The sequence below is a fragment of the Oculina patagonica genome, chromosome 9 (assembly GCF_052425735.1).
Source record: "Oculina patagonica isolate OP01 chromosome 9, crgOcupat, whole genome shotgun sequence".
Taxonomy (NCBI): Eukaryota; Metazoa; Cnidaria; class Anthozoa; order Scleractinia; family Oculinidae; genus Oculina; species Oculina patagonica.
The window spans coordinates 5066646-5080052 of NC_135766.1; the positions used below are offsets into that span (position 1 = coordinate 5066646).

Below are 13407 nucleotides of genomic sequence, written 5' to 3' on the forward strand. Positions count from 1 at the left end.
TGACTTTTTATTAAACAATTATTACTTTACTAAATGTAACATTTTTGCATCCAATATTAATACAAATACTTGGTTATCTGTTTTGTTTTTTACCTATAAAGATGGCTCTAGAACCAGAGACATGAATTTGCTAGCAATCCTGTACGAACGAAAACTCATTGCATAAGGCTAAATGACCTGACTTTCACAGGGTCTACAAATAACCTGTCGAACAGGCTTCCTGTAGGACAAATATTTGTTCTTATTATTCAACACATGCGCGCGCTGCCCATATATGGTCAAAATGTTAACGATATCTGTCATCTGTACATAACAGATATCCTGCGATATATGTAGGTTGCGAAGATTTGTCCGAAATGTTGTAAAGCGCTGCATAATTATAGTTTTTCTTTCTGCAAAATGTGTTTCGTTGGCAAGTTGTTGAATAATAAAACAATTATCCTGCTCAATCTTGCGGAATATCGTCTGATTTTAGCCAACTCGGCCTACGGCCTCGTCGGCTAAGTATCAGGCGATATTCCGCGCGATTTCGCAGAATAATTGTTAATTTTTTTGTGTTTTGTGGAGTGGACTGAAAATAACCGAATATTGAATCAACGGATCTAACTCAGCATATTTATTTCTCCAACTTCAATTACATTTTAATGTGAGTTCTCTAGCCCCCAGCAGTTTTCGTTTCCTTTCATAAATGAAAACAATTCCACGTTTATATAATAAATACTATAGAGAGCTATATCCTCTCTTGACAACAATAAGGACATTTTAAAAGCTCCATTACCTTACTTCATCTAAGGGGTTATATACAATTTGAAATAACATACGTTATTAAGGATGAACGGGCAAAACAGCTAAAACAATATAATAGAATACAAAAGGCATACATTGTTTAGGTTTACAATAAATAGGGTCGTTTAAACATTGCAAGGTTTTCAACCCAAACGCAACAGTTTGTGTGCTTTTAAAGCCACATCTTAAATAATTGTAAGAACTTCAATACAGATTCAAACGTTTTTTGAAGAAACAACTTGTTCTGAACCAAAATTTCCAGGACCCTTGGTCAGCGGTTGATCACTGAAGATAGTGTCTTCTGGCGACCAATTACTGTCCACAGATGGTCTGAGGAAACTGAGTTCGAATCGAAATTGTGCTATAATTTTGTTGTATTAACAACCGATAATTCTGAATTAAATAGAGGCTTTTAGCCATCCCTTTGACTTATACTGACGCAAAAGATCATGATATAATTCTTAAACTACTTCCAAAATGTCATTTGTATTTACATAACTTTTAAATCGTCTTGTTCTGGTGTCCTCAACACCAGTGAAATCTAGGCATGGGCATCGTGGGGTAAGACACTGGCCGGTGGAACGCGGACCCAGGTCGTTCAATGCTATAGCGAAGTCGTTTCTCTTCCGGTCGTAGATGCGTGAAGTTCGCCATGCTTTCTTGTACAACTGAAAGAAAAGATAAAGCCTAGTTTAGAACATTTATTGGGTATACATTATTTTACGTTTGGTAAGCAAAAAATTGCATCATAACTGTGCTGCTAATCGTCTGCTAATCTCATTTCCAGATCTCTTGTTCGACTTTGTCCGCAAGAGACCTGGGAACGAGATTATTTTAATGTAACGAGACTACAACGCTCATAAATTGATGACGTCACTCACCTGATTTTGGCCAATGGTCAGACTGGTAGTGACACCACGTGACCACCACTTCACTCATGCGCTGTAAGGTCACTTTCTGTGGGTCGCTGGGGAAATCAAGTCCTGAGAGAGAAACGAATAACACGATTTAATATTTCCATGTTAACTAAATCGAGGTTAAAAATATCACCTCTTTGTAAGGAATGGTTCCCGGTTCTCTTGAATTTGGAAATTAAGGCAAAATGATTCAAGATGAGAAAGGCCTTTGAATTTTTACCTGCTAGTTTTTTTTGCCACTGCTCCGACTTTTCCCTTCTTCCTACCAACTCGCCAGCGACAGAGAACACTTTAGGCGCAACAATGTTACTTCCCCAGAAATTCCAGAATTCTCGTATAACTGACCCAAAGATACCCCCTGCAATGAAAGAAATGATAACCGTTAGAGATAAAGACCAAATAATTTTAACAGGAAGGACTACCATTAGGGGAAGTACACTATACAAAAAAGAGTTCAGAACGTTTGAAATTGCAATTCGATCTCGATACATGTACATTTTACGAGCTCCTGAGAGCTCTTGTGTGTTACGTGGGTAATTATAATAACATTAGCAGTCTTATTTACATTTAGAACAAAGCTCAATGTACGAGCCTAGGCGAGTATTTCTAAATTTTTCAAATGTTTCTGTAAACTCGGAGCAAAAGCTGCAAAAGAGGACACTGATATCCCAACAGATTTATCGTCATACAAAACAAAGCGGGATCTTTCGTGTTTATTTCTTCTTATAAACATGTTTTTAAGTTTAAAAGACTGTGCACAATATTCAATCTTTACTATAAATTTACTAAGAGATACATCACCTTTAAAAAATTGGTCAAAGAAATAAATAAACAAACAAACATTCATCGCGACAATTCGTTTCTTATTACACAAAGTACTTTTCACTCACCTGACAGCATGCAGTCCGTGCTCACATATTCCTGCGTGGTACACTTGCTTCCCGTGAGTCTTTGCGTCATGTCCCGAAACTTCATCGTCAGCAGTGGGTCCTGTAATCTGGTGACAATCTCTCGTTTGCACAGCTCAAAGTGCATGTCATAGCTCTGAAGACTACTGGTGATTTTCTCTCTTAGCATCTTGTACAGAGAGCTGACACTTTTGTACTGGAATACTTTGAGGAGGGTCTGAACTTGAGAATTGATGATCATGTTGACTATCGCCTCAGTCGCCATCTGTGCCTGGTCAGCGGTAAAGTCGTGAATAACCATGTGCCACTGTTGGTGAACAAGGTCACGTGTCAGTGTAAGACAAAATAGAATTCGCCAATGGGGGTGGGGGTGGGATTATTATCTATCGAAGGGCTTATTAGCAAATCATCTAATTCCTTCTAATAAGCTTTTGGCTTTTTGACATTTGGACTTTCTCCTGAATTCAGATAAGGAAGTTCATTTAAACAAAGGCTTCAATATGGAGGAACGCCTACAAAATTCCCTTTTTAGCTTTTATCTGGCAACTGCACAAAGTCAAAGAGCTAACAGTCAGTATGGCTAAATGTGCATTTCACTCAAAATTAGAGCCATGAAAAGTGCGTGCTTTTAGAAGAGTGGTCTTAATTGAGGATATTTTAGGTAAAGCGATTATGACTCTTACAAGACATAGCAATGCAGAACGAGCAAAAAGCTTGATGAAAAGTTGATAAATTTTGTATTCACCTTGGGCGAGAAAAAGTCTTCTTCGGGCGTGGAACAAAGTCGAGCCAATGTCTTCATGTGATGAATTTGACCTTCCTTGGATCCTTGTCGGTATAGCGTTGCCATAACAACAGGCCATCCAATCACATTGCGCGAGATCATACGGGTCTCTAGCAAGGTATATCCGGGAACAACATCCTGGAACGTTTGACAGAGTAGGTAAAGTTTCCCGTATGTAGTGATATTCGTTTGATCATATGACAAAGCTCTGTGAAAAAGCGCTTCTGATTCTGGCAAGGTAACGCAGATGTATTGGTCTTCTTCTTCGATAGAATAACCTCGTAACAAGCCAGCCGATAGCGACGAGGACAAATGCGCTATATCTGTTTCCTTTGCTAATAAATTGTCTACATTTTCAGGGTGTTGCCTTTTTCTAGACTTGTACTTCTTTCCCTCTGACGACGTAGAAGAGACCTACGGAGTAATAAAATATAAAACAAAACGTTGTTATCCTTGCTCAATGCCGATTATACAGAACAGATCAGTTTCAAATTGTCATGTATTGTAGCACTATAGGTGTTTCAGTAATCTGGACCATGAGCTGTTACTCATTTGATCAAAGCAACTGGGTGGGTTAAAAATGCAGTCTTAACAAGGTGTTCTGAAGAGCAAGGCGAAACTTTTATTTTAAGCACTTTCTTTTTTTATCTGAAAGTGAAGGACCCAAAAATTTTCCAAATTGGTGCCCTGACCAATCATCTTTTACAAACGGCATGACTAACGTCACGTGATTTTCCCGTGATAAAACTTCAAATGACTTCTTTGATTTAAGTGTCTGTGTCACTCACAACAACAATTAAATGGCTTCCTTAACCCATTTGACTGCCACTCGCGTGGCTTCCCTAGCACACGTGATTAACCTTAGTAACACACGTGATTATCCTTAGTATCGCACGTGATATGTTACCTGGTGTTTTTCCTCCTTGTCCTCTGTGTTTTCAGTCTGTTCGTTGTTGTTTTTGGCACTGCTAACTTTATTATTGGAGCTCCTATCAGGGGTTGCTCTTCTCGCCTGAGGTCTGAAATGATCGTGTGTGCCTTTCGCTTCAAAATAGATGCCGTCCTCTTGATGAACCCAGAAATGCGTCACTGGATAGCCATTGTTGCCTAGAAATAAGAACGACAAAAATGTTTTTATAAATATTATAGAATTTTCTGAAGATTTTCATTTGACTTTAAGAAACTACTAAATAAAGGTCACTTAAAGTTTAAATGTTGATGTCATATCTACTGACTATAGTGATTAGAGCGATTTTCACTTGAAATAATTCGCTTTTGTTTTGCATTACTACGCTTAGTGATTGGTTTAAAAACTTGCCGGTCATCGAAGTAGAACCAAATCCAATCGTGACTCGATCGCGCAGGTTTTTCCGCGCTTCGTGCCAGCTACATGCATTTGCTTAGAGTTTTGATTGGTTCACTGGATTGTCTGTGTCTTTAGTGATTGGCCAAAGTGATCACTTTGGATTTAGTTTTACGACAAATCACATCGAAAATTGCTCTATGCATGCACATATGAAGCCATTATGACAAATTATGAGGTTATGAAAGTAGTATGTGATATTCATTAGTTACCTGTACATTTTCGGTGGACAAGTGTTCCCGTGCAGGAGGCATTCGGACAGTTTTGACCCATTTGTCTTTCACGAACTACAACAGAAAGTTAGGTATGAGATTAGTGACTGACAGAGTAACATTGTCAAGGAGACTGGTGACGAGTTTAAAGAAAATCATTGCTATGAGATATTGTCTTGATGAACCGCGAAATTCTCAAAAATAAAATTAAAAGAAATGTGTCAAAATAAAGGAGAATCAATACTTGTTAATTATGACTGAAAAGGTCAACATCTAGTAACGTATCATAAATGGCTCGCTACCCTTTTTATGCGTTGAATAATTCATTGAAGGGTTTTGTCTTAGGTCGAGTAGCGCTCTCGAAAGGATCTCAAATGAACTGCTCGCTAAAAAAAAAAACAATAGAAAACAATAGATATGAACGAGCGTAACAAGGCTCCTAGCCCCGTTAAGAATAGCAGCTGCTAAACTAGAGGACCAGTAGAATTACAACCTTATGAGTCAGAGCTGCTTTGCTAAGCTTTGTCTCTATAGAATGACAGAAACTACGCTTTCAAAAACCGAAAAAACAATACAAATTTTATAGTAACTATCAATCATTTTTTTTTCATTCAATTTATTTGAGTCAAACCCCAATCTCGTTCCCAGGGTCGGTTGTCAAACCCAAGATGAGGTGCCCTCCCTATCCGAACCAAACGAACGCTTGCCGCTAACCTTTATCAGAGATAGCAGGCCTGACGACAATCTTGAGCCCATTAGGTAGTGTACAGTCCTTGCTGCAGAGCAGTACTCCAACACATGTTTTCTTCAACACAAACTTGTTGTGGTTGTTTGTGTATTTCATGGCCCACCCTGAAATGTGTGCCTGAGCTTCTCTACTGTACGGCGAGTAGCGAAGTTTCGCAGAGCCATCAATCCATTCTTCGAATTCATCATACTCCTTGATCGCCTTTTGCAAAAAAAAATAAAGGAGTAGAAGAGAGGTTATTATTAATTTTTTATGAGGAGAAAGCATCTTAATAGTTTACCCCACATTTAGAAGTTCCTCGTTCGAAACTCCGATTCAATCATTCTCAATCGTCTCTATTCTTGTTTATTTTTGGCTCATTGTTACCATTTTTCCTTAAATGAGTAGAGTATCATTCTCGGAGTTTACCTTCAATTTGAAATAAAGCAATTTCGTAGATCCCTAAAACAATGACTCGGCTTGACCTAGTGCGAGGGACCTTTGTACTTAAAGAACCCGTTTTGTCTAGCAAGCATATTTCCGACACATTCATTTCGCGAGATTGTACAGATAATAGAGTAATACATTTGCTCATAAAGGCGCTAAAAATTATCTAGCGAAGCGGACAATTTACAACTCTTGGTTTCGTTTTATGTTTTCACTGCCTCTGGGATCGACGTAATGTGGTAATGGGGTTAAATCTAAGACTTGTAAAAGTAGGTCCGCGTGGCGTGCATGCGTGAACTGCAATGGCTATCCCTTTAAGAGTTTTGATCGACATAGGGTATTCCCATGGCTGTTTTTATAATGATTTTTACTCACCTGCAAAATGCCTGCTTCGGCTTCTGGGTCGTGAAAAGGTTTTTCTCGATTATAAACGGATCGTTCGGGGCCTACAAGGTAGTGATAAGCGAGCCCAGGGACTGGATAATGAAGGCCTGCCTCAGGATACCAAAAAGTGGACCTAAAAAAATCGGAGAAGAAAACGTTTATATCTAACATTAAAAGACTACTTGGCGAACTTCTGTGACAAGATTTATGTTGGGTTCACGGCTTTTACAGAAAATATAGAGTTGTTTGTATTAAATTAAAATAAGAAACGCGCTACAAGGAAAGAAAAAAACAAGCAGTAAAACTGATCGAGTATAACTGAAGAATAATTGCGTAAGGAACTTTTATGTCATATGAATTAGTTCTGAATTAACCTTACTTTTTCTCGAAACCTTAAAGAGTTTATTGCAATTGAGAATCTAATGAACTTTACTTGAAAAGACGCTATCTCTAAATAAATGAAAAGGTTCGGTTTTCTTTTAGTTTTAATAACTTTTTTGCTCGTCCAAAAAGGTTTTTGACAGAACAAGCCACTTTTTGGTGCCAATTTTTTATATTACAGGTTGGCATTTAAGGATTAAGGAATTGTAATATATTTCACTATTATAACTATATAAATTAACCAGCTTTAGTGACATCAGAAAAAGAAAATGTTTTAAACACTTACGCCAGCTTGAGTTTCTTCTGAGGGATGTGGCATAAATTTCCGTTTACAGCACCCATCGGGGCGGCAAATCTAAATGAAAAAAATATATGTATTTAAATAACCATTACAATTAAATCTCTAAAGGGAAAGTACTTCCAAATTCACTACACTTTATGAAATTATTTTCGTTGACTTACTATTAAACGAGAATGCACATCATGAAATAAGAAATAATTTGTTCTGATTTCATACTTCTAGAACTAATTATAAGTTGAAAACTGAATTAAATTTTCCATGTTTTAAGCATCATTATGGGCGTGCAATATGGAAAGAGAAAAACAAAAATTATTAATTAAAGAACCGAAAACTATTTTTACCCTTTTAAGGCTTCTTCAGCACAAATAAAATTTACCGAAGAAGGATTCCTGAAACAAGTCTGTTTAAATAAACCTATACTGCGTCTTTTTGCTCTGTCAAGTTTACAGAGCTCTTCAAGAGAGTCACGATTTTTAAAATAATTATTCAAAAGACCACCCACAGGAAAATGCTAGCACGTATTTGTTATTTCCCCAGGCGAAGCAGGCTAGTTAAGCAATAACATTGAAACCAAGATCAGCGATATTGCACGGAAGGGTTTTTATCGATTCTCCGGCGTATGAATTTAACATCTAGCCGATCTCTCGCTGTGGGAAATCACGATTTAGCTCTCCGAGGGCATATTACAAAAAAAATTGAAACTCTAGGCTATGCCCAGGTGCTTCTGTTAGCTGAGAAGAATTAAATCATGTCAAATTAACTACAGGAATATAAAAATTGTTTCGAAAGCACTAAATAAATAGAGCCAAGGTCTGGGTTAGGCGAAAATCATGAAACCAAAAACTGATATTCTAAGTAGAGTAACTTTAACCAAGCTTTTCAAAAATTGAAAGATCTTATATCGGTTTAGTAATTATAAGAGGCTAACGGGTTTGACAAAAAATGTTTTTAACCTTCAGTTTGAATTTTAACTATATGGTTTAAAAAGTGTTTTTCTAAGGGTATTTTAGCAGCATACCTGTTTTAAAAGTACAAGTAGTGGCAGATCTATAGTTCAGGGAATACGCGTTCGTTGCGCTTGTTTAAAATAATTATATATTTTCGTGTTTTTTTTTTTTGGAAAATCGAGAAAGTCCTATTCTTACCCTTCTGTTGTTACAATCGAAGCCAGCGCGCGGTTGAATTTTGCCAAAATTTCTCCGTCCTCAACACGAGGTGTATCTAGTGAAGAAAATAGATGAAACAAAAATTAGAAAACAGAACATTCTCTAAAATGAAGACCAAACTTTGTGTATGATTCCAAGCAGAGTGTTTTCATAAAAAGAGTTAAATCACTCTTATGAATAAAAACAAAATTTAAGTCTCTGCAGCTTTTGTGAAAAAAAAAAATGTCCAAGTAAGGCCAGTTTGAAAATTTTAACATTAGACTGAATAGATATAGAATAGATATAATTGTTTTTCATTTGGGGTAAAATCTTTTGCCATCGTTGCCTTCGAATATGGCTTGTATTTCGGCCTGAATTTTGTCGGTTTTAGCAGCTAAAAGTGTAAAATGATTTAACATTGGAAAAATAAGTAACACAAAAAGAGAGACAACATTGTCAATTTCGTTTTTCGTAATGTTACAAAACTACGATGAGTATACCTTACGTTACATTTCAAGCTTTTTATTTAGAAAGGAATACTTACGAATTCCAAGCTTCTTAGTGTCCTCTGCTTCGATTCGTGTCGACTCAAAACTCATTACGTTCCACACACCACTTAATTTTTGCCTTTATTCCTTCGCAGGTCCTTTTAACAGCAAATGAAAATAAAATCAATTGGATGTCAGTGGAAAAGCCACGATCAATACTCAAACATTTTATAGGTGTTAAAGCGATTGTTCTTTCTCGAGGTACAAGCTAAAATGTCTCAGCTTTTAAGAAGATAAAAAAGAAAAGTAATTAAAAAGTTATCAAGAATTGCTGTTTGAAGGGTTTTATCAGGCAGCTTGTTTTCGAATTTTCGAGATGCGAGCCGTTTTTGTTTCTCGACCAGATTAAGATGATGCATGCAAAATTCTAGTCCGCTTCAAATCTCCAAACCTGTTATACTCACAAAGCGTTATTCTATCAAAGCTGTTAAGTAAATTCGCAGTACTTTTTATTTGTAACTTTTATCCGGAAGCAACTCGCACATAATTCAAAGAAACCGCACTTTGAAGTTGATTTTGCCCAATTACTCTAGCTTGTTTTGTTTTCGGAAATTTCTCACTTGGAAAAGAAAAAACCCGCGTCGCATCTTTCGATATAAAATACACCCATATTGAGGGTAACCGTACCACTAAAACGGTCTTCCATTAAGTAATGACTCAAACATAAAACGGCCCGTAAAAAGGAAAAGAAAAGAAAAACACATCATTAATATCCCATCATATGAAAATGAAGATATATTAATGGGCTTGGCCGGCCCGCCGAAGAAACGACAATCTTGCAATTGTGCTTTTTTTAAACCGAAATTTCAGCTGCGCGGTTGAAAATTTAACTAACAGGAATTTCATAATTTCCAAGTCGTGTAACCAGTTCGCTTGTTTACTTGTAGAGTTAATTCCGCTTATAATCTCATCCTTGTGTAGTTCCGGTATGCTGAAGCGATCACCGATGAATTATCTTATGCACAAGGCAGCTTTAATTTACCTTTTTTCTCCGTTCTTGATTAGAAACAAAAGTAATGGTTATGCATTTGAGTCGGTATAAGACAAAACAGATTTCACACAAAATGACGCTGTCAGTCGGGACTGGTTTTTACTAAAAAAATTTAAATGAATTAACCAGAAAAACTCTCCGGGACAAACGGAATTACGTTAGAGAATGATTTACAGTTTCTAGACCCTCGCTTTTCAAGTTATTTTGTTTTGTCAAACCCGAAAAAACATTAAAAAAAATATTGTATATTTTTATGCTAGTGTCGGCTTTTGCCAATGTTCGAAAGCATCAGACTTTAATTCATCCGGTACTTGATGTAAGATGCGCAGAAAAAGATAAAAGGAAAAACATTTCACTTCACTAAAATCAAAGCCGAAAAGCGATTTTTAAAGTGCGGAATTGAGCGACAACAAAGCTGGTGCGAGACGCACTCATCCACTCTGTCCTATATACAGTAGTTGCCCGTTCTAAACAGCAAAAACCTCTTGAGAACCACTAAAGGGCCCTGGTTGCAATTATTTGTTAATGAGAGAAACTTTTCTTTAAATGTCAGATGATTTCAAGAGAGGAATCAAACTTATTTCCCAGCGGGAATTAAAGAAAACAAACGAAAAAATAAACCGGACAAATTAAACCTTCATTAAATCGTCAAAAATTCCCCGCTACACTGTTTTCGGTATAAATCAGTTTACGGCAGTTTTTAGCGCAGCGGGATTTTAGTATCCAGAAAATAATTCGCGGCGTGAAAAAATAAAGTAGAGGCACGCTTACGTAAAACAAATCGATACATTTCTTTCGCCTTTGCATGTAACTCGCCCGCTCGCCATGGCCAGCCGCCCGACTGGCTTCAAATGTTCACCTCCGAAAGATCAAACTTCACGAAGTTTACGGTTAATTGCGTACCTTAGGGGTGTCAGTAGATTAGCAAATTAGGTCGTTTTGTTAGGAAATGTATAACATAGAAGCAAACAGGGGACTCACCAGCCGATTGCCCGATTCCAAAATCTGCGACTTGAGTGTTGAATTTTTTTAAGTCGATCTCGAGTGCGTTTAGTTGATGAAGCGCGTTTCTCGAATGGCTGCGAAATGACGGGATTTTAAAAGGGTCTGTCCATCCATTCTGCGCAGAAGAGTGTTTCACAATGATGAGAATTTCGCCGCGATGACCATCTGTGCCCGCGATACACCTGCTCTCTGTCCAAACAGCGAACAATCGCGGGGTGGACTCGGGTCACGTGACACGCGTCCAAAAATCGAAAAATGACAAATTTAATATTTACCGAGATGTTGGTTTAGATAAATAATGATACAAGCTACGTATTGGCCTTTAATAAGCTCATCTCGGCGCTGATAGTGTTTGCGAAAAAGCAGGGATCCCGCTTTCGGGGCGAGTGGACGCAATTTTGCGTTTTCGAAATTGATGAGTTGTTTTGAGCGGTCGGCAAAACGAGGGTGCCGGGCGGTGGGCGAAAAGGGACGAAAAAACCGAACCACTCGCACGAAATCGTTAACAAACTCCCGATGGACAAATGGGAAATCAATTATTAGCTGAGAACTCAACAGATGCAAGATTTCGCGAACACAAAGGCAGTAATAGTTGGTAATAGCCATTTAATCACACATTATTGGCAAACCAGTTTATTAATTCAGACAGGGATACAATAGAAGTGTAGCGAGAGGCTTTTTGCTGCGTTGATTTTTACCGGTAGTTTTTTTTAGCGGCCTAAAATAACCATGAACACACAATGCCGGCCATCAAAAAAATACCCGCGGAAAATATAATCGACATCAAATTTATCTGGCCAAGTCGTGCGCGCACGCTTCAAGCGGTTGAAAAATAATATGAAAAGCGGGGAAATATCTTTATGCAAAGCTTTCGCAGTGTTACGGCTTGTGTCAATTGTTCAGCTCTTCCGATAAAAGCGCGCGCCTTGTTAATTCGAAATATCTAAAAGATAGCGAAGCAGTCTTAAAAGGGTATTTTGTTATTGTTTCTCGTCACAGACAAAGTTTTGAGTATCCTTTTTAATGATTCATAACTTATGAGGAAGGAAATCATATCTTTTATAACTTTAGATACGTTTTGACAGACAGATTTTGCATTAATTTGAAAAATCATCATAATAGCGGAGTTAAAAATCTCGCCTTTAAATAAAAATCTGTGCAAGGAAGCTTGAAATTGATTTGGGGTCGCTAGGTTATAAACGGTTTTTAAGGCGGAATTTTTTTTCTGGTCATAAGAAAATTAATTACTGTTGCAGATAAGACGCGCTTTAGTGATAACATTGTAAAGACAGTTGAAAAGTTCCGTAACGGGTTATGAATTGAATAAATGATTTTGATAACGTCAAGATTTTCAAATGAAATGAGATGGGTTATTCATGTCTCGTTTTATTACAGAGGAAAAATATTATCACAATGCCACCTTTTCATTTCTCACCTTCCAAAGTTTCGCTTGTTAGGAGTGCTTGTATTTTTTTGTAGCTTTATTTGACCTCGACTCCAAATTTCTGCTGCCTGGCTGCTTTTCTTTGCAAGTGGCTCGAAAGTTCAGAGTTTAACTGAGTAAGCGATAGTACAAAGCAAGCAAGCCGTTCATTTAGACAAGAACTGATTTAAATTCAAACCCGCCGTACCTCGGCGAAGTTTTTTTGTCATCCCATATCTTGAAATGCACAACGTAAAATAATTATGTATATTTCAATTATTCTGAGCGAAAAGGGGTTCGGCCGCCAATTACTCTGATACGAAAAACGAACTCTCTCCAATATTTTCGGTCCTAAGTTTATTTTTTGTCAATATACAGAAAAATGTATCAGAAAGGATGAATAACACTTTAAGTTGGAGTGACAACCCAATTTAAATTTTTACACCTAGAGATGTTTCGAACCGGAGCAAAAAATAAAAAATAAAGATGAATCAAAGCCCGATGCATGGTAAAAAGCAACATGTGCATGAACTTTTAGATACATTTACGCTGGGGCAGGAAATAATGTTTCATGTTAAAAAGGAAGACAAAACCACCATGGATCTAGCTTTATTGATTAACATAGAATTAACAAAATAAACACAGAAACCATTTTAGCTGACGTGAAAAAGTGTTGATTCCACAAGACTTTTGGCTAACGAATTTCGAATCGACCGGCGTAGTTAAAATTTTCATTGCATCCTCGCCGAACGCCGGGAAAAACGAAATCAAAGTGCCACGCGAAAGTGTTTTGTTGTTGTTCTAGGTATTGTTTAAAACATTTTAAAGAACATCCCGTTTTGCATATAAGAGAAGCGTGTTTAAAGCACCAATTAACACCTCAATACAGGTTTTTGTTAAAAGCCAGGTAGCTTTTAAAAGGATTGCTTTTAATGCGACCGCATTTTAAAATTCATTAAAACAGACAAAACTATATGTCAGTACGAAAACACTTTGTCGCGCGGTATAGATTAAATAAATTCATATTTTAGGTTGATGCTTGTACTTTTGCATGTTTATGAGCAGCCTTGAGTTGTTCAAATTTA

The 13407-nt window shown here is 37.2% G+C and overlaps 1 protein-coding gene across 3 annotated transcripts; it reads right to left on the bottom strand.

Annotated features, from left to right (window-relative positions):
• Nucleotides 1–902: 902 nt before the first annotated feature.
• On the bottom strand, nt 903–10980 carry LOC144665229 (uncharacterized). 3 transcript variants are annotated; one of them, XM_078526431.1, is made up of 13 exons: nt 10876–10980; nt 8900–9001; nt 8356–8431; nt 7196–7264; nt 6520–6661; nt 5685–5919; nt 4971–5045; nt 4303–4502; nt 3357–3809; nt 2594–2918; nt 1924–2061; nt 1668–1769; nt 903–1454 (listed from the first exon to the last, which is right to left on the bottom strand). In XM_078526431.1, exons 2-13 carry the CDS (start codon nt 8952–8954, stop codon nt 1312–1314), a joined length of 2013 nt encoding a protein of 670 aa, XP_078382557.1. In that variant the 5' UTR covers nt 8955–9001; nt 10876–10980; the 3' UTR covers nt 903–1311. The 3 variants fall into 3 exon arrangements, with proteins under 3 accessions (XP_078382557.1, XP_078382559.1, XP_078382560.1); XM_078526433.1 differs by lacking the exon at nt 10876–10980 and having other exon boundaries at nt 8900–9766; XM_078526434.1 differs by lacking the exons at nt 8356–8431; nt 8900–9001; nt 10876–10980 and adding an exon at nt 7552–7748.
• Between the last annotated feature and the right edge of the window lie 2427 nt (nt 10981–13407).

What these genes read in the sequence shown, in the direction of transcription:
- LOC144665229 (XM_078526431.1), bottom strand. Translation starts at nt 8,954, where the DNA reads ATGAGTTTTGAGTCGACACGAATCGAAGCAGAGGACACTAAGAAGCTT. An exon ending in GCCTGCTATCTCTGATAAAG is followed by an intron (nt 5,046 to 5,684) that starts GTTAGCGGCAAG and finishes TTTCTGTTGTAG; the next exon opens with TTCGTGAAAGACAAATGGGT. An exon ending in AAGACTTTTTCTCGCCCAAG is followed by an intron (nt 2,919 to 3,356) that starts GTGAATACAAAA and finishes GTTCACCAACAG; the next exon opens with TGGCACATGGTTATTCACGA.